Source organism: Solanum stenotomum, chromosome 12, assembly GCF_019186545.1.
Source record: "Solanum stenotomum isolate F172 chromosome 12, ASM1918654v1, whole genome shotgun sequence".
In the NCBI taxonomy this organism is placed as follows: domain Eukaryota; kingdom Viridiplantae; phylum Streptophyta; class Magnoliopsida; order Solanales; family Solanaceae; genus Solanum; species Solanum stenotomum.
In genome coordinates, this window is record NC_064293.1 from 28,928,442 (window position 1) to 28,949,344 (window position 20,903).

The 20,903-nt window shown below is 33.2% G+C and overlaps 4 protein-coding genes across 4 annotated transcripts; 3 read left to right on the forward strand and 1 right to left on the reverse strand.

The window, feature by feature from the left end:
- The first annotated feature begins 1,664 nt into the window (after window positions 1-1,664).
- LOC125847722 (E3 ubiquitin-protein ligase WAV3-like) lies at window positions 1,665-6,366 on the forward strand. Its single transcript, XM_049527394.1, has 2 exons — window positions 1,665-2,065; window positions 4,180-6,366. The coding sequence occupies exons 1-2, from the start codon at window positions 1,886-1,888 to the stop codon at window positions 6,124-6,126; spliced, it is 2,127 nt and encodes a 708-aa protein (XP_049383351.1). The 5' UTR covers window positions 1,665-1,885; the 3' UTR covers window positions 6,127-6,366.
- A 4,663-nt stretch (window positions 6,367-11,029) lies between these two features.
- Window positions 11,030-12,526, forward strand: LOC125846243 (photosystem I reaction center subunit III, chloroplastic-like). Its single transcript, XM_049525618.1, has 2 exons — window positions 11,030-11,406; window positions 12,127-12,526. The coding sequence occupies exons 1-2, from the start codon at window positions 11,030-11,032 to the stop codon at window positions 12,434-12,436; spliced, it is 687 nt and encodes a 228-aa protein (XP_049381575.1). The 3' UTR covers window positions 12,437-12,526.
- A 1,381-nt stretch (window positions 12,527-13,907) lies between these two features.
- On the forward strand, window positions 13,908-14,986 carry LOC125846245 (photosystem I reaction center subunit III, chloroplastic-like). The gene is made up of 2 exons (XM_049525619.1): window positions 13,908-14,467; window positions 14,533-14,986. The coding sequence occupies exons 1-2, from the start codon at window positions 14,091-14,093 to the stop codon at window positions 14,840-14,842; spliced, it is 687 nt and encodes a 228-aa protein (XP_049381576.1). The 5' UTR covers window positions 13,908-14,090; the 3' UTR covers window positions 14,843-14,986.
- Window positions 14,987-15,245: 259 nt separating this feature from the next.
- LOC125846246 (LOB domain-containing protein 4-like) lies at window positions 15,246-18,527 on the reverse strand. Its single transcript, XM_049525620.1, has 2 exons — window positions 18,297-18,527; window positions 15,246-15,816 (listed from the first exon to the last, which is right to left on the reverse strand). The coding sequence occupies exons 1-2, from the start codon at window positions 18,465-18,467 to the stop codon at window positions 15,502-15,504; spliced, it is 486 nt and encodes a 161-aa protein (XP_049381577.1). The 5' UTR covers window positions 18,468-18,527; the 3' UTR covers window positions 15,246-15,501.
- Between the last annotated feature and the right edge of the window lie 2,376 nt (window positions 18,528-20,903).

Genomic DNA, 20,903 nt, shown 5'->3' on the forward strand with positions numbered 1-20,903 from the left:
AGCAAATGTTCTTAGCTTAATGTTTAACAAAGTTAGGTAATTGATAGCTTGATTTTGACAAATAATAAAATTTAGGATGCAAATCACACATATAGAAAAAATAGAATATGATGTAAATCGCAAAACAGAACATAGATTAAAGACCTGTTTGGATGAGCTTATAAGAAGTAACTTATAAATCAAAATTTAAAAGTTATAAGTAGATGCTATCCTACTTTTAATTTATTTAAAAACTTTTTTGGCCTAAAAGTGGGTGCTTAAAAACACCTTATAACCTATCTAAACAGCTCCAATAAAAAAAAATCTACTTTAAAATAAAAAACACCTAAAAATAAGTCAATTCAAATACACTAAAAATGTAATGTTGAAATAAGCGAGTTTGTACTATTTTAACTTCATAAAGTATATGTGAATACTCTTGTTTTTTATAAGTATTTATTATTAGTAGTAGTACTTTGATTACGTATTTAAACTAAAATAAATATGTTGAATTTATTAGTAGAGATCTTAACTTTAACACTATGGTTAGATTTTTAATTATTTTTTTTAATAAGTGGGTGACCACAATTTATAAAATGGCCAAAAGTCAACAATGAAGATCTAGATATTTTAAAGATGAAGATATTACTACTATAAATGAAATTAAAGTCCCAATATTACTTCCTTATTCACCTCTTTTACTTTATTTATTACTCAAAATGGTACACACTTAATAACGCGCAGTTTTAATCTTTATAAATCTTCTATATTTAATTATATATATGCTAAGACGAAAAGACCTTCCGTTTATGGTACCAAATCAAGAATAAAAATTACTATGTTCGTTTTATATTATTTAGCTTCTTGAATTCACGATATATTTTAAAAATATTTTAATTAGAGGTTATTTTTAAATTAACCCTATTAATTAATATTTTAAAATTTTAAATTTGATTATCATAATTATTTTGTGTAGTTATTTATTATTAAGATTGTGTTTGAATATATACATGCCATATAGAGTCATGACTTCAAATAAACATTTGAATGTGCAATTTGAAATCTAAATACTCCAACTAAAAAAATAACATGATTTGAGATTCTATATCATGATTTCAAATTTAGTTAAATATAAAATTTGACTCATAAGTTTTTATTTTGTAAAAATAAAAATCCATCATTTTAAATTTAGTAAAAAGAAAGGGCCCATACTCAATATTAAGATTGTTCATACAACGTGAAAGAGTTATATTAAAAAATATTGAGTAATTTGTCTTCATAAAATTTATTGTATACAGAAGGTTTTAATTATTTATTTATAAAATGAACACATATATATATATGATTTATCAATAAGACATTTTAAAATATCTCAATATTTTGTTTGTAAATTATGATTAGCTCCTTTGCTAAATTATATAAAAATTAACTATTTTAATAGTTTTCACAGATTATAAAATTTTATATTTTGAAGAAAAATTACAATTTAAATTATACTCATATCAAAACAAAATCTTAATTTCAAATAATGATTTCATTTGTCATATTCAAATGGGGCCTCATGGTAGTATGAAAAAAAGTAATATACTTTTTATAATGTGCTAACAAGTAAAACAAAATATTTATTTTATTATCAGTATAATATCGAGTAAAATAAAACGGAAGGAATAATTAAATGAAATCAGCCGTAATCATACTTGCCCTTTTCATTTATATTTTAAAAAAAGATATAAAATTATATTAATCATTTTCAAAATCCTAAATTTTTCTTGTTTTTTCCTCTCCTCTTCCATCTCTTCTTCTCCAAATTCACGTTCGTTACTTTTCTTCCATTTTACAAACCCAAACCCTAACATCAATTCCCCTCTCTCTCTCTCTCTTTCTGTTGAAGGAGCTGAAAGAAAGAATGTCAGGTTCATGGAGCAAACTCCAAAAAGCGCTTTCGTTTAGGCAACCTAAATCTCCTCCAGAAAATGCATCCTCTGATGCCAAATCGCCACCGTCCACTCGGCCGTCCTCCGCCGCATCTTCATCCACTTTCTCCCGTTTCACCAGAAGTTTCAGTAGTACCTCCCGATCCTCTAAGGTTCGTTTTCTTTTCGAATTTTTTTTTCATCCTTTTTTCCTTATTTTTGTGTATTTTCGGTTGTATTTTCTTGTTTTTGGTTTCGCCGGCGTGTTTGATTTGATTCGACCGGACCGGAAGTTGGTTGCGTGTTCAATTTTCAACACCGATGTGACAACTGTTGTCTTACCATCGCGAACGGTGAGCAGAAAATTGTGCTTTGCCAAAAATGGAATAGAAGGAGAACTTTTCTGGACGAAAATACCTACCTGTTTTTGCTAAATTTACGGTTTCTCACGTTATTTGGGGATCTGTAACGGGGGTACTATTGGAAATTCAATTTTTAATTTATCACGTTTGTTTGGCTTGATCTTAATCAGTGAATAAACTATTGGAAATTCAGCTTTACAAGGTTTTAGATGACGAAATGTATGTGTAAATTACTATACTGTCCTCTACTTTTGGTATCAACGCCTTCTTCTAGAGGTCAAAAAGGTCATTCCACAAGCAGGAAAAGATTACCTTTCTTGGCTTTCCGTGCAGGCCTTTTTTCTAAAGTTCTGACTTTGTGAAAAATACCTTTTTCTACTACTCATTAAAAAATGGCACCTAGTGTACAACCACTATTAATTAAGGTACTAATGAATGTTTAACACTTGCTAATAATTTTATTTTTAATAATTTAATATAATAGGTTGATTATTTGTGGGTTAGCTGGGAATTATGATGATTTCAGCTTTTGACAAATTGGAGATCTTTTTTATTGTTGGTTAAGATCTTTTTGACATTTTCCTACGCCACCAGCTATGTGTATGTCCATGTCGTTGGACCATTCTGAAATCTAGTATTATAAATGGTGATAGGTTAAACGTATCAATAATTGACTTTTGCTACCTATAAGAAGATTATTTTCCTATACATTACGTGTTTGCTTCTTATGTACTGCCTCTGTCCCAATTTATGTGAAGACGTTTGACTGACCACGAAGTTTAAGTATGAAAGGCATAAATAAGTCATAGATAGGATCTATAGCTGACTAAAAAGGAAAGAGTGTCATATAAATTGGGTCGGCCGGATTGTTGTTTGGTTTTTTTATATTGAAATGTAAGTTTGCTAGTTTAATAGGCTTTGATTAGGAGCTATACTTGGACAAATCATTTGTCACAAATGTCACTTGGACTTTTCTGTTGGTATTTATAAATTTTGAACTGGTTATTGCTAGTTTAGTTGTTTCTGGATTAGTAGACGTCTTTATTAGGACCTATACTTAGTGTTCGTGTTCTCCATAAGGACTTGGGTGGTCTATACATTTTAATGCACAACATGATATAATTAATTAATAGTTGTTTGCTCAATTAACTCAACCTAACCCTATGCAATTGTATTGTTTGCACATTGTTATCATCAAGACCTGTCTTTAAGTAATTTTGAGATCAAGACCATAGTTATTTGATTTATTCACAATGTTACCATGGAATAATGATTCCCTAGAAAAGTCATGAGTGGTTGTTTTTACAAAGAGGTGATGAATTCCATACAGCTAAACTTTTGCTTACAGTTTTCTACTAAATTATGTTTGCTAAATGCATAAGATTAATATTGCAATAGTTTTTATCAGTACTTCGTTTTGGCAAATTTTTTCTAGATGACCTCAAGTATATTTTATCCACAAGTCCTTACTGTTTAAACAATTTATTTCAGTCAATGTTTCTTAAAGTTTTAATACCTTATAACCAATGACTCTCTAAAAGCTTATTCTAACAATGACTAGTTAGTCAATGAAGTCCATGTTCTCATTTTTTGTGACTTGAAATGATATGTGCCCAAGGGCTCTAGAGCCTTTTTGACTATTGAAAGTATTTTTTACTGTTTTAACCATGAATGTCACACTGGTGGCAAAGGTTGCAATTGCTTGGTTGAGTGGATATACCTAAAGTGTCAAAGTTTTTCTTAAGTTAAATGAGAAGTGATTAAGCACATGTGATTATGTATGTGTCAAAAGTTTTTCTCAAGTTAAATGAGAAGTGATTAAGCAAATGTGATTATGTATTTGCCTCGTTGAGCATGTTACATATTTATGTACTGATTACAATATTCTAACTGTAACTTGCCACTTTATTTTATTGTGATTGTAGCGAACATGTGCCATTTGCCTTGGGAGTATGAAAGCAGGGAATGGTCAGGCGATATTCACTGCTGAATGCGCCCACTCATTCCACTTCAGCTGCATTGCCAACAGTGTTAAGCATGGAAACTACCTCTGCCCCATCTGCAGATGCAAATGGAAAGAGATTCCTCTCATGTCGTCCTTCAGTACTGATGTAAACACTAATAATGCTGGGCGGACTCGTGTCTCTCCACTTGAAGATAATTACCTTGACAACATTCCTCGTGTTCCACCACCCGTGTCTCTGCCCCTTCCTGAGCCCCTTCACTTCTCTGATGATGAACATCTTCCCAGCATCACTGTGGATCAGACCCCCTCCCCTTCCACAGTTCATCCAGAGACTGCTGTCTTGAAAGCTTTTCCTGAATATTCTGCAGTTGCTGCTTCTGGAAGTATGTCAAGATTTGCTGTTCTTGTTGGAGTAAGGGCACCCCCACTTGCTGATGATGTTCGGCACCAAGAGCGTGCACCTATTGACCTGGTCACAGTTCTAGATATTAGTGGCAGCATGGCTGGATCAAAATTGACTCTCTTGAAACAAGCAGTTTGTTTTGTCATAGATAACTTGGGGCCTTCTGACCGTCTATCTATTGTTACCTTTTCATCAGGAGCTCAAAGAAACTTCCCCTTGCGAAGGATGACAGAACAGGGGCGTAGAGAGGCTGCACTGGCTGTCAATGCCATTTCAGCAAATGGTGGGACAAATATCGTGGAAGGACTCAAGAAGGGGGTTCGGGTTCTTGAAGAAAGACGTGAAAGGAACCCAGTTGCAAGCATTGTTCTCTTGTCAGATGGGAGAGACACCTATAACGGTGATAATGCCAACCAACGGCGGAGTCCTCGGAACTGCAGATCCTCTAATGCAACCTCAGGTCCCGACTTTCTGAATCTATTGCCTTCTTCCATTTGTCCTCGCAATAGAGAAGGACTAGCAGCAGGACAGCTGCCAACTTTCCATGTACATGCGTTTGGATTTGGTTTAGACCATGATTCCTCTGCTATGCATGCTATCTCAGATGCATCAGGTGGTACATTTTCGTTCATTGAGACTGTTGGTACTGTTCAAGATGCCTTTGCAATGTGTATTGGTGGTCTCCTCAGTGTTGTAGTACAGGAACTCAAGCTTACTGTTCGGTCAGCATCACGTGGAGTAGAAATTGGATCCATTCCTTCAGGAAGATATGTAAGTGAAATTTCTGAACAGGGAAAGCAAGGGTTAATAAACATTGGAAACCTGTATGCAGATGAGGAAAAAGAATTCCTTGTCTACTTGTCTGTTCCCTCAGCTGAAATTGAGCAAGGCGCAACAAAGACATCTCTGTTGCAAATTACATGTAGTTACAAGAATACCACATCGGAAGAAATGGTCAGTGTGGAGGGTGAGACAGTTGAGATACGTCGGCCACCAGTGCTGTCTCCTACAGATGTGGTAATAAGTCGTGAGGTTGATAGGCAGATAAACAGGCTGGCAGTAGCAGAAACCATTGCAGAGGCACAACAATTGGCAGAAATGGGAAATCTTGAGGCTGCTCAAGCCGCACTAACTAACCGAAGAGCCACTCTTCTATCTTCTGTATCTGCTCAAGCAGGCGATGCTCTCTGTAGCTGGCTTGACATGGAATTGACTGAAGTCAGAGAGAGGATGGTAAGCAGGGAGCGCTATGAACAAACTGGACGAGCTTACGTCCTCTCAGGTTTGAGCTCACATTCTTGGCAAAGAGCGACAACTAGAGGAGACACGACATCACAAATATTACTGCAAGGTGGTAGCTCAAGCAATAGTGGCGCCACTATGTATGAAACTCCATCTATGGTCAGCATGATCTCAAAGTCACAGAACCTAAGTCTTGTTAATCGCGCTGAACAAGTTCCGCGCCCCAACAAGTCATGCAACTTACCCCCTCCACCATCCTAGCAAACATTTCTGACCTCATTCGTTCTCAATGTGATAGGCAATTGAACACAGCACTCTTTTAGTGATCAAATTCTGTGGCATTTGGCTCTGCTATACTTTTGTTTTTTGGTTCCATTTATTTGTTTCTTTTAGTTCTTCAAGGATCATTTGCATATCAGATTCTTTTAGAGACCAACAACTCTACATATTGTAATAATATGTTAGAGATAATTGCTTGTCTGCTGACCTCCTTTTTTTGAACAGCGTGCCTTTATTACTTAACCTAAACTACTTTTTCTTTGATTATTCTTTAACTGAAGTAGTTCTGGACTTGTGCTTTGGCTTTGTTATTGCTTATGATTCCTGCCCTAACATTGTTGCTAATTATTCAAATCTTAAAACAATATAATGCAAATGTCTGGCAGTCTTTTTTTAGATTGAATTTTGTTTTCCAATTACTTATATGTCCTCTCGCCTCTCTCTCCAAATATCGCCTGCACCTTCCATCTCAATTTATATGAATTAATTTGATGTGACACGAAATTTAAGAAAGAAAAAAAGACTTTTGAAACTTGTGATCTAAAATAAGTTATATATATTTGTGTGGTTATAAATTATTTCTTTAAAAATAAAATGAGCATTTTAAAAACAAATTATTACTAAAGGTAGAAATATGTCATTTTTTCTGAAACTGAGTAAAAATAAAAATAAGCCATATAAATTGGGACATAAGAGTATATATGAATGTTAGTAGTTTTAAATATGTCGTGTAAGATATTTACATATAAAAATTACCAAAGGTAGAAAGTACTACTCTCCGTTTCAATTTATGTGATACTTTTTTACTTTTCAAGATTTAAACTTGTTAATAGAATCTCAAAATAAAATTTATATATTTGAAAACTCGGTAAAAGATACTCCCTCTGTTGTATATTAGATGGGCGTCTTACTAAAAATAATTGTCCCATATTACTTGATCACTTACTAAATTAGGATAAATTTAATTAATTTTTTTTCTCAACCCCCNCCCCCCCCCCCCCCCCCCCCACAATTAATATAGCTTCTATATATATTTGAAAGAATTTTAATGGCAAAAAAAAAAAAACATTAAAATCTTTCATTGGTATCAGAGCATGATTGATTGATCCCGTTTTTTGATGCTTCCATGTGATTTCACTATGTTGTTATTAGGGATAAGAGTCTTAAAAATGTCCTAACTTTGGTCGAATTTGTTGTTGCGATACCAAACTTTCATGAGGACCTATTACCTCCATAGACTATTTACTAAAGGTATTAAATAGTCTAGGGAGGTAATAGGTTCTCATGAAAGTTTAGTAGCGCAACAGCAAATCCGACCAAAGTTGAGATATTTTTCAAACCCTTTATCCCTTGTTATTAAGAAATTAATTGTGACTGATTTTTCTTAAAAATTGGTGAAAAGAAAAATTTGGAAGAAGTTAGGATTGTTTTAAAGCCTTTTAATGCGAATTAATTACATTTTAGATAAGATTCCTTGTCCTATAATGATACTGACTCATATTGTAGGATAGGATTTCTTGTCCTACAATGAAAGTGATTATGTGGTTTATTTGTTTAAGAGAACCTCCTATCGTTTTTCTGTGTTTTTTGCATGTTCAAAATTTGGCATGAAACTTTAATTCTCATGAACTACTCATTCATAGATTTTCGTGAATATATTATAAGAGTAAAATGGATTTAAAACAAGCCAGATATGTTATTTTGAAAGTTGGCTCATTTTTCGATTGTTTTTTTTTTTAAAAAAATGCTTTTGTTTGTTGCGTATTTGGAGTTGTTAAATTTAAAATTATTGGATTGAAACTTGATTTTTCAAGATCTACTTGTTTATAGCTTTTCGTGGATATATTATATGAGTAAAATAAATTAAAAACGAATGAGATATAATTTTTTGAAGTTGGGCTGAAAAGTTGAAAAAAACATTTTTTTTGTCCTCTTTAAGGATTATTTTTGGGAGAAAGTTTATGTGTCCTTTTAGTACTATTCTTTTGGAAAAGAAATTTGTGTCCTTTTAGGATAATTTTTATTAGTATATGTGTTTATATATTTATGTTTTTTTCAAAACTTGGCCTTGATAATTCGTTTAGTCCTTAAGTTCTTTAAACAATTTGTCTTCTACAAATAATAGTGTCACATTGAGTGGTACAATCATTTTTATTGTTTCCTTATTCCTATTTCAAACATGACTAAACAAGCACAAATTTAAATTTCTTCAAGTGAGAATTTTCGAGGTCGAGCAAAAAGACAAAGTAGAAGAGCACGCACCATAGGACATATTTCTGAGGACATGAAATTGCACAGATTGGTGTTCCAAGGGCAACACACAATTTGTTAAGAAATCAAAAAACTATTCGAATGAAAGGAGAAAGATTTTAAAGAGTTTAAGTCTTTGAAGATGAATTATTTTGACTCTTTACTAGACTTCCTCAATTTTTTTAACATGGATGAAATTGATGAAAATTCCATTCATGTTGAGAAGTGGATTGCATTCGACATTTTGTATCATTCCTTATCAGAGTACTGAAAGATTGAATTGATTAAAACTTATTACGATATTGGGCATAATGAACTATTATGGAGGTATATGGTGGATATAGGAGTTAAATGGGTAAAATTTTTCATAGAAGCATAGTTAGTCTAGAATAATTAGTTTATTTCTTTATAAACTATGTAGGGAACATCTTTGATTATGCTTTAATATTCATATTAAAGTGGAGACGCACTTACATCTCTTAAGTTTTTTATTCGTATTAAAGCATAATCAAAGATGTTCAACACATAATTTGTTAAGAATAAACTAGATATTTAATACTAAATTATCCTTCTATGGAAAGTTTTATCCACTTAACTACTATATCCACCATATACCTCTATAATGGTTCATTATGTGCAATGTAATAATAAGTTTTAATTAGTTCAATCTTCCAGTACCCTAGTAAGAAATGATACAAAACGTCGAATGTAACCTTCTCCTCAGCATGAATGAAATTTTCATCAGTCTCATCTAATTTCATGTTAAAAGATTTGAGGAAGTCTACTAAAGAGTCAAGATGACCCATCTTCAAAAACTTTAACTCTTTAAAATCTTTTTCTCATTTGTTTTGAATAACCCTTTAATTTGATTCCTTAACAGATTTTGTGTCGTCCTTGGAATACCAATCAATACAATTTCAAGCCTTCGAAAACATGTCCTACGATGACGTGCTCTTCTACTTTGTCCCTTTGCTCGACCTTGAAAACTCCCACTTAGAGTCATTCGAGTTTGTTCCTATTCAGGCATGTCTTAAAAAGGAAGAATGAAACAATAAAAATGGTTGTACCACTCAATGTGACAACATATGTCACTAATCACCATTATTTGTAAAAATTGTTTAAGAAACTTAAGGACTAAACGAATTATCAAGACCAATTTTTGAAAAACATAATATATAAATACATATATTATCAAAAACCATTCTAAAAAGGACACCAAATCCTTTTCCAAAAGAATAATCCTAAAAGGACACAAAAACTTTCTCAAAAAGAATAATCCTTAAAAAAAAAGGAATAACAACGTTTTTTTTCAACTTTTCAGCCCAACTTCAAAAAATCATATCTCATTCGTTTTTAATTTGTTTTACTCATATAATATATCCACGAAAAGCTATAAACAAGTAGATCTTGAAAAATCAAGTTTCAATCCATAATTTTAAACTTAACAACTTCGAAAATGCAACAAACAGAACCAGTTTTTCCGGGAAAAAAGTCCTAAATCAGCCAACTTTCAAAAAATCATATCTCACTCGTTTTAAATTCGTTTTACTCTTATAATATATGCACGAAAAGTTACGAACGAGTAGGTCATGACTACAATGTAATTAATCCATATCCAAAAGGCTAAAAAAAACCCTAACTTCTCCCAAATTATTCCATTCACCGATTTTTTTTAAAAAAACAATCACAAAATCGTTTTAAACAACTCAGTGAATTCACATGGAAGCATCGAATAATCGGATCAATCAACCACACTCTGAAACCAATCTAAGAATTTTAATGGCAAAACAACAACATGATGTGTACCTTAATACTTGCATCCGAAATTGTTGACAATCCTTTTGTTGTAGATTCGCTCCAAATTCAAAATAATCACAAAATCGACTTCGTCTCTCAATGAAAACGTAGTACAATTCACAAACTAAGAATCTCCTTAGTGTGTTGATTGAATTGTGAAAAATCTAGGATAGTTTTTTCTTTCGGTTTCTTTTATAATTCTGATTTCTCACGTTCTCTACTCTTTTTTTTATCAAGCTTAGAAAATTATGCCCATTATAAGTCTTTAAAGGAGAGGTTGAGCAATTTGTAATTGTTCTCTCTTATCCTTTAAAACATAATTATCAATTAATTAATTAAATCGAATTGGATAAAATCAAATCGGATCGATCCACTTGGGCAACCCACAACCCAAAACCTATAATATTTTTTATAACTTATTTTTATGTTCATTGATATGACATGCGGCAAAATAACAAAGTCGATCAATCTATTACTAATAATTTTTTAATTATCGTGTAAAATAGTAAATGCTCATCCAATATATATTATTAATAATTGCTCATTCAAGAGTTCTCTTCACCTATGTGGTGGCCACACGAAAGTATGCGTATCTGTAATCCATGGTTGTTGTTCTTCCACAGATAGATAAAATTTCAGAAAATCTCCAAAACTCATAAAATCTAACTCAATTATCCAATCAAATCACTCCACCTAAGCTCCCTTTCAACTCCTTATCCTCTCTCTTTCTTCCACAAATCCTAAAAAACCATACTTTCATTCTCCACACTTCAATCTCCTTCTACCATTTTTTCTTGAAAAATAATAGTAGTACATTAAAAATAAGAAAGAAAACACCATGTCTCTTACTATTCCAACAAACCTTTCAAAACCCATTTCAACATCTAAGTTTGGGTCTCAATTTACCACAAAACCAAGAACTTCAGCCATTGTTTGTTCTTCAAACCAAACCCCTGTTTCTAATTCAACCGAGGAAAGTTCTTCTTCATTAAAGGCATTCTCTGCAGCACTTGCTTTGTCTTCTATTCTGTTGTCAGCACCAGTTCTTCCAGCTTCTGCTGATATCTCTGGGCTTACACCTTGCAAGGATTCAAAACAGTTTGCTAAAAGGGAGAAGCAACAGATCAAGAAACTTGAGAGTTCTTTGAAACTTTATGCACCTGATAGCGCCCCTGCACTTGCTATTAATGCCACTATTGAAAAAACTAAACGCAGGTTTGCCTTTGTTTCCTATTCATAATTTCCAGGAATCTTGAAAAGTTTACTTCTACCCCTAGTTATCATTTTTTTAATACTTCAATAAATACCGGACTTGTGCATAGCGGAAGCTTTAATGTAACGGGCTGCTCTTTTTTCCCCTTCTTGCACTTATACGGATGTATTTGATTGTGGACTAGTGATCTTAGACATAAGTACATGTTTATAGTTATGATAGCATATGGTGAAGTTAAGAAGCTTAGAATTAAAAAGTTGTGAAATATAAAAATGTAGCATTCCATTTTAAAACAAATAAATAAAGGAAATGGTGTCAATGATCACCGGGGTATGTAAACTTGATAGACAGTACTGTAGAATCTAGAACCTGCAAATTCTCGTAAAAATATGGGTAGGCTAATGCTCTATTGATCCCACTAGAAGTATGGATAACGAGGCAACCTTCAACGCCTTCTCCCTTTGATCCCAATAGGAGTAGAGGAAGAGCTAAAAACATTCTTTACGAACGAAAGCACCAAGTACATTAACATTTGCTTATCAAAGAAAAGCAGCTTGTTATGGTGGAATCAATAGAGCATTACATACCCTTTGATACAAAAATAGAATATACATACCCTTTGATACAAACCCCTTGATACTCGAGTAGATGTTTAATTCATCAGAAAGCCACTAAACTATCGTCATTTCACTTACAAAGTCACTCAACTATTGTCATTGCAGGTTTGACAACTACGGGAAACAAGGACTGTTGTGTGGATCAGATGGACTACCACACTTGATAGTGAGTGGAGACCAGAGGCACTGGGGTGAGTTCATCACACCAGGGATCCTCTTCTTGTACATTGCTGGATGGATTGGATGGGTAGGAAGGAGCTACTTGATTGCAGTAAGAGATGATAAGAAACCAACAATGAAGGAAATCATCATCGATGTTCCATTGGCTAATAGACTCGTTTGGAGAGGCTTCATCTGGCCTGTTGCTGCTTACAGAGAGTACTTGAATGGAGACCTCATTGACCCTAACGTCTAATTTTGATTACCCATGTTTAAATTTCTCTTGTTGGAGACTCGTGGAATTATACTTTCACTTGTTTATATCCATGAAAGATTGTGAATTTTCTATACCATGTGTTGCTAGATGATGGCTAGTTCACTGTCTAATGTTCTTTTTATGATTCGTTTGGAAATTGTTCTCACGGTTTGATAAGTTGATCAGGCATCTAAATGAGTGTCTCCAATTTAATGTTGTGACATAATATAATTAACTAAGAGTGTGCTCGTCGTTCATTTCAATATCGTATCACAGTTGATAGAAGTTTCTATGCTCAAATATCAATGCCACCCTAAAAATATTTCACATGTATGATCCATGAAACATAATCAGGTCAACAAGTAGTGGTGTGCATAATTCAGGCCAGCATGCGGCTGGAGAGCACTCTGTGACATAAACCTCTAAGTTGAAGAAAATATTGTATGTCTGCCTGGAAAGGGAAATATATCATTCTGGTATGCCAACTGAACAAAAATGGAGCCCCTTTGTCCTCTGTAGTCATTTACCTGATGGAGCAAAACCGAAATATCCTGCTTAACGAGGTACTTTACGGTATGATATGATAGAAGTGGAGATTCCAACCACAGTCCAAAGTGCATGTGGTAGCACAAAAAACACATTACCTTGTTCCTGCTTGAACATGGGAGGTCACAAGACGGAAGAAAAAAGAATCAAGTATGGTCTATGGATACAAAAAGTATGGCATAAATAAGTATCATTGAAGATGATATTTGTTACATGGAGAGCTTTACATGACAAGGGTACCAATTGATGAAAAGATATCATTCCGTCAAAGGTGCTTACCCCACTCTAATGAACTGGAAAATTCAGAGAATTTTATTTTCGTCAAAACTTGCTGTATTACAATCAGTGGCCTACAATTCAGCTAACTACTCTTGGCCCAATAATGGAAACATAAATCCATAATGTAGTATGCTTCTTCATGACCAAAATTTTACCAGCATAGAGATCAAGGTGTGCACATAGAGATGGTTCTCTCAGTACATAGATTAAATTCAAAATTTCATTCGAACACACGGGCTCATTGAAGCTGTTGGACTGGTTTACATTTAAATCCATATGGAAATATGCTTTTGCTAGCAGCCCATGAAGTGCATGGCCAGTTAGTTAGCTCAAAACCATAAAATTGTATTGATCTATTAATTCTACTCTTCAAATAAATAGGTTCTAAGTTTTTGTTCTTTAGCAATAGAACTTACAAACTTTTTTTCAAAAACTGAAGTCATTTACGAAGATATTTATTATGATACGAAATTATAAACTTATACCTTGCAAAGAATTATTTACCGTGACGGACAAAAATTAAAGACTATCCCAAATTAGTGTGGCAAAAGTGTACATGATCCAAAGCATAATATCTGTATCTGTTAAATCCCTGGTTCTTGCTCTTCCACAGATGGATCAAAAAATCCCCAAAACTCATAAAATCCAACTCTATTAGCCAATCAAATCCCTCCACCTAAGCTCCCTTTCAACTCCTTATCCTCTCTCTTGATCACCAATCCTTTCTTCCGCAAATCCTAAAAAACCACCCTTTCACTCTCCACACTCCAATCTTCTCCTTCTTTCCTCTCTGTTTTCTTGAAAAAAAAAAGAGAGGAAAAAAAACACCATGTCTCTTACTATTCCTTCAAACCTTTCAAAACCCATTTCAACATCTAAGTTTGGGTCTCAATTTACCACAAAACAAAGAACTTCAAGCATTGTGTGTTCTTCAAACCAAACCCCTGTTTCTAATTCAACAGAGGAAAGTTCTTCTTCATTAAAGGCATTCTCTGCAGCACTTGCTTTGTCTTCTATTCTGTTGTCAGCACCAGTTCTTCCAGCTTCTGCTGACATCTCTGGGCTCACACCTTGCAAGGATTCAAAACAGTTTGCTAAGAGGGAGAAGCAACAGATCAAGAAACTTGAGAGTTCTTTGAAGCTTTATGCACCTGATAGCGCCCCTGCACTTGCTATTAATGCCACTATTGAAAAAACTAAACGCAGGTAATTATCTCAGAAATCCACTCAATTATTTCACTTACAAAATCACTCAACTATTGTCATTACAGGTTTGACAACTATGGTAAACAAGGATTGTTGTGTGGATCAGATGGACTGCCACACTTGATTGTGAGTGGTGACCAAAGGCACTGGGGTGAGTTCATCACACCAGGGATCCTCTTCTTGTACATTGCTGGATGGATTGGATGGGTAGGAAGGAGCTACTTGATTGCAGTAAGAGATGATAAGAAACCAACAATGAAAGAAATTATAATCGACGTTCCGTTGGCTAATAGGCTCGTTTGGAGAGGCTTCATCTGGCCTGTTGCTGCTTACAGAGAGTACTTGAATGGAGATCTCATTGATCCTAATGTCTAATTTGATATTCTCATGTAATCGCGCTTTCACTTGTTTATATTGTGAAAAAACATTGAGAATTTCATATATACTATGTGTAGATCTTGTGGTGGATGATTGTTAATTAGTTCTATATGTTATGATGTTAAGATTGTAAGTATCAATAGATATTGTCGTGGCTCTATCCTTAAATAGAGGTCTCGAGGGAATTCTTCTCCTTTAAATGTGTTATGCGCGACATGAATTTTAGATATCAAACGGTTAAATAAGAGTTTTGTGGACCATTAGTTGTTAAGTATATTAAGGGACTTTAATGTCTTCAATCGAGATTGGGAAAAAAAGCACAATGTCCTTTTAAGAAAAATTTCCTATTACATATATATATATATACACACAAGAACAAAGATGATAGTATAATCTTTTTTTGCCAAAAGGCCGAACACCCCATGAAGGGTTTGGTTTCATTCTAACACTCACAAACTAAGTTGTTCAGACTTTTTAAAAATGATGTCACATCCGTGTGGATCAGACACACACATGTCGACATTTTGGAAGAGTCTGAGCAACATAGCTCACAAACAACAACCTAATCATCACCTTTGCTCTTATAAGAAAAAGATATATAGAGGCAAAAGGACACAAGATAATTTTTGAAGTTTAAAATAGACAACAAAATTCATCTAATATGGCCACATAGGCTCATTGAAGGTGTTGGACTGGTCTACATCCAAATCCATATGGTAATATCCTTTGGGCAGTGAGCCCATAATGGGTGACCCACTATTTGGTGGGCTATTAGTAATGTTTGTTGATTGTCTTAGCTTCAATTGGACAACCTCAGCTTGGGCCATGGCTAGTTGGGTTCTTAGCATATCAATTTGTTGTTGAAGAGATGAAATGGCTCCAACACATCCATAAACTGGATCTCTAACTCTAGCATTAGCTTCATACACCATGCTACTCACTGCATCTCCTCTTTTGTGCTCTGGCAATTCCTGCAATTTTACGCCATTTTACGTTAAGATCGAAATCCATGACACTGTCATTGTGTTTTTGCATATAAAATAGCTACTTTTATGAATTTTCAAGAACTAATTATTATTCAAAAATCGATCCGAAAAGTGGTTAGCATGTACAACTTTTATCATAGCCATAATGTGCTATGTCATTAATTAGTAACTTTGGAGACAAAATCCTTATGGGCTTTTTACCATATTTACTACTTCTCCATATAGTTTGAAATAATTACCTATTGTCTTACTAATTAATATTTTCATATCAGAATTACCTAGATACATGTTTTTTTTTGCTACCAGACACACTGAAATAGGCAGAGAGGTGAGCAAAAACAGGAGGGAGACGAGCTAGACTTCTCCATATACTTTAGATACATGTGAATCACACCAGATACATGTATCTAGTGTGATACATGTATCTGAGTTACCATACACGAGCGAGATAGGAGACTGGAGAGCGAGATATGAGGGAGTCGAACGATATTTATCTATATATCCCAGATACATGTGAATCCACTTAAATACAATGTATTTAGAACAAATTACACTTAATTTTGACCTTATGTATCCCGAGATACATGTATCTAGACACACCAATATCTTGTAAGTTACCCTAATAAGTTTGATAGGCTAATTAATGGGCTTGATTTGCACCTTGAGGACCCCAAGAAGGTATCTTCAAAGAATATGTCATATTGACATCATTTTTGTGTCATAAAAATGAAAATAACTAAAAAGGAGTGTTTAGTTGAAAAAATGAAAGGAGAAAAGGGAAAAAGAGAGAGAAATTACCTTTTTTTTTTAGGTCAAATCAGAGAAGTCTTTAATTATGGCTAAGAGGTGATATGTTACTATCAAAATATGTATATATATGTGGTCAAAAGAATAAATGTGTTCATTTTCTTGAAGTAAAGTTGATTCTTTTGTCCTTTAAAATTTTAAAATAGGAGACCATTTAACAACCCCAGAAATTTTATGAAAAATGACGATAGGAAAAAACATCACGTGTCCACTTAAGATTTCAGTTGTAAAAAGTATATATATTGTGATAGTGACCGTATTCATATTGAATAAATTAGTTGACTTTCAAATTTTAAGAAAATAAAGAAACAATTGGACATGGAGAATGGAGATTATGGCACCAAATTAAGGACCCATTCAACATGAGAAAATGTCTCGAAAATCATTATTTGATCATGAAAATTTCAAATTTTATTATATTCAATTGTCAATATTTTCTAGGATTTGATGTGGGACAAAAATCGACTACTTAAAACTTTTTATACATTTAACAAATGAAACGGTTTTTCAACAACTAACAAACATCTCTTTGTTCCCCTAGTCTATCGACCCTACAACTTTTGTCATAATAAAGCTAACATTGTTGAGATTTTGAATTGATTATTTATACGTATTAAATAAATTTGTTAACATAAATATATGACTTTTCGAATCAAATTAATTATTGATTTATGTTGAATTTGTAGTTAGTATTGTGGTTCACTACTGAAGTTAAGATGAAAGTGAAAATTTAAATACTTGACCCAATAATATAGTACATTGTTCCTAATTATGTGATTGTTTGGCACATTTTGATCAATAGCTAGAGGACAAATATGGTTAAAACTTTTTATACCGTATTAGGCTCAAGCATAAACATTATTTGGTGCCTTTTAAGAAATACTCCATAATTTATGATACTTAATTTAAGCGATTATATATTTATCATATTTATATACTTGTCTGTTATGCTTATACTCCCTCCGTCCCTTTTTAGTTGTCCACTTTAGAAATGGCACACAGATTAAGGCAACAATGATTAGCACAGTGAAGTTACAATTTTACCCTTATGACAACTTTTCACTTCAAAATTACAACCACTTATTTGAATTAAAGTGAAATAAATTGGAGGGAAACAACATACACTTTTACAATTTTCAAGAAGTGTAAATAAGGGTATAATAGGAAAAAATTTGTTGTCCTTTCTTGATTTGTCAAAATGGACAACTAAATAGGGACAACCAAAAAAGGAAATATGGACAAGTAAATAGGGACGGAGGGAGTATTTACTCCAACCTTTTGGATTTTATTGCATGTGACATGTTAAAATACATTATCTCTTCTCTATTATAGCATGTTCAGACCAAGTGCATGTATAGCTTCCATGTCCAATATTTTTATTTAATTAAATAAGCTTATCTCTAGATCCATCTCATGTTGAATACTTCATATAACAATCTGGTGCACGAAATATCTTGTATTCATTTAGGATCAAGGGTCCTCAAGGGGGTGATATAAGCAATCTTACTATCATGCATGACACAAACATCAGTGATGACGACTGATTCCACAGCTCGAATTTATAGATAATTAAGGTGTTGAATTGTAGAAGATATCCCTAATTAGAAGTAGAGATGTTAAGTTAGGAAGATAAAAAGAAGATATATAAAAGGTGGAACCTGTAGCATTTTGCTGACATTACTAGCACCAAAGACCTTATGAACATTAGCAAACTTGTGAGGTTCATCAGCAGGAAAATAAGGTGCAAAAACACAGTCATGGCCACATCTTCTTCTCAATAACTTGCAAGCTGCACATGGTGAGCTACTATTTTTTCCACACTCCTTCATTATATGATGTTGGAGTAGTAGTAGCTAATTGTAGTATATAGTATACTAGTTTGACACTTATTGAAGGAGAGAGTATATATGTAGAAAGGTAAATTAATTAAAGAAGTAAGTCATGTGTTGGTGTGTATATATAGTAGAGAAAGAGAAACAATAAAAGAGTATCTAACAAGGGAAAATAATTCTAGAGAGAAAAAAGGAGTAGGAATGGAAAAGTGGGAGGCAGGTGGGAGGATAGAAGGTGATGGATTTTTATGCATGTAAAGGGAACTATGCTAATGAAAGGGATCAGAGTTTTATTTTATTATAGGCTTTTATTATATACGGGGAAAAGGGTCTGAAAAATACTCCAATTTTGGCTAAAATTGTTGTTATAATACCAAACTTTATAGAAGACCTTTTAATAGTGTATTTTAAAGGTATATATGTGTCCACATGGACACATTACTATTTATAATGATACAATATTTATGATGTCCACATGGGTACATAAATACCTTTAAAATACACTATTAAATAGTGCAGTGGGTAAAAGGTCATTTCCAAAGTTCGGTATTGTTACAGCACTTGTGGTCAAAGTTCGGATATATTTCATACCTTTTTTCTTATATATATATGTATTGATACAATTGATAGTCATTGTTTAACTTGATGTTAGATCCTCATCTTATATTGTTCATGTTTCAGATTTTCCAGTTCTAGTCATAGTCATGCATATGGCAGGGTGTTGAGTTCCACATGTATAAATAAATTTAAAAGATGATACATATACTATATCTATGTTAAATTCCCTTAATTTATTTGAGTATTTTTTTAAAAAAAAATTCTAGCATCGTCACTAAAGATAACTCATTTCATTTAATTTTTGTGTTATTGTTTCACTTATCACGATCAAAGGGACAACAAGTCAAAATTTTACTATAATTACTTGAAATGCATTCGAAATAACATCCTTTCCGATTGAATATGACTTAAAATTCCGTATGCGTGAGGGTCCCAAAGCTGGAAGTCTCTACAGATTTTGGTCTAACAAATTAAAAGTAATTTCTCCTGATAAGACATCTTTTTTGGCACCTTCTTTTTCTTTTTCAAAAATTAATTTTACATTTCATAGTCCCAATTTTTAAATTTCAATAACATGAAGTGGTTACTTTTTCTCATAATTTAGGTGGGAAACAAAAATAATTAAGATTTCTGGTGGGGTTGAAGCTCATCTAGGTGTTACTATGTTACTCTTTATGTTAAAAGAAGAAAATATTAAGTTTTATATTATTAGGAGTCAATTAAGGGTAGGTGGGGTTTTTCTTTTTTGGTTCCTACCATTGTTGTTTGATAGTCATATTGGAGTCTAATTAAATTTGGATTCGCATCAGGAAGTCCCACATTGGGGGTAAAACACCCCCTAACAAAGACGACTATGTAGCTAGGGAGACTCAAACTAAAAACTCTAATTAAGGATGAATGTGTACTTACTACTTCACCACAGCCCTTGTTGGTGGGGTTTCCTTTATTTGAGAAATATAGATATAAAGGAAAGAAAAAAAGGAGGTTTCAGAAGTTTTCCTTTTCTTGTTTGGTTTGCTAAAGTGAAAAAAGCAAAACAACTAATGTAGAAGAAAGTAAATGTTGGGTCTACTTTAGTTAAATGAAAAGAAAAATAACTTCCTTTCACACTCCACTTCATATATATTGTTGTTATAACAATTTGTATTCTCAAAACTCACGTCACATAAAGGCTGTTAAGGGTTTTGGTGGAGTGGTAAGTACTTCTTCATCCTCAAGCAAGAGGTTTCGGGTTCAAGCCCCCTTGGATACGGAGTCGCCTTTCTTAGGGAGCATTTTACCCCCAATGTAGAATTTCTCGGTGCGAATCCGAATTTAGTCAGGCTCTAATGTGGGTACCGGACACCGAGTGGGAAACCAAAGAGAAAAAAAAAACTAGAGAAGTAGTATACCTATCAATTATCATCAGAGATTTTTCTATTATTAATCTCAAACTCTAAACCTCTAATGGTTGATATCTCTCATTAGAAACGGTGTTACCTAAAGTGTAGAAGAATTTAATTTGATCTCTTTATTAAAAATCACATTATATTATACAAAAAATTGAAGTTAAATCTTGAAAATAGTCGATTCTGATCTTCTATAAAATGATAAAGTGCGTTGGCTGCCCCCTTCCCCTCAACTATTCTAATTAATAATTTGTTGTGTGAATAAATTGAAGTCTTAGGGTGTTAGATTACAATAAGTCACTAGAAAGTTTTAGATTTCGCCTTGATTAATTGATGACCGGTTATTATATAAGTGTTGATTTAATTAACCGTTGAGCAAGGGACTCGGCTTTTGAACCATTTGTGAAATGTTCCATATGGCTCTTCCTATGAATTCGTTTTATGTTTATTCAATTTTTCTTTTTCAAGTGAAATAAATATATATAAC

Coding starts and splice junctions, on each gene's coding strand:
- LOC125846245 (XM_049525619.1), top strand. CDS start 14,091: ATGTCTCTTACTATTCCTTCAAACCTTTCAAAACCCATTTCAACATCT. Junction 14,468..14,532: donor ATTGAAAAAACTAAACGCAG/GTAATTATCTCA, acceptor TTGTCATTACAG/GTTTGACAACTATGGTAAAC.
- LOC125847722 (XM_049527394.1), top strand. CDS start 1,886: ATGTCAGGTTCATGGAGCAAACTCCAAAAAGCGCTTTCGTTTAGGCAA. Junction 2,066..4,179: donor GTACCTCCCGATCCTCTAAG/GTTCGTTTTCTT, acceptor TTGTGATTGTAG/CGAACATGTGCCATTTGCCT.
- LOC125846246 (XM_049525620.1), bottom strand. CDS start 18,467: ATGAAGGAGTGTGGAAAAAATAGTAGCTCACCATGTGCAGCTTGCAAG. Junction 15,817..18,296: donor ATGTCAGCAAAATGCTACAG/GTTCCACCTTTT, acceptor GTAAAATTGCAG/GAATTGCCAGAGCACAAAAG.
- LOC125846243 (XM_049525618.1), top strand. CDS start 11,030: ATGTCTCTTACTATTCCAACAAACCTTTCAAAACCCATTTCAACATCT. Junction 11,407..12,126: donor ATTGAAAAAACTAAACGCAG/GTTTGCCTTTGT, acceptor TTGTCATTGCAG/GTTTGACAACTACGGGAAAC.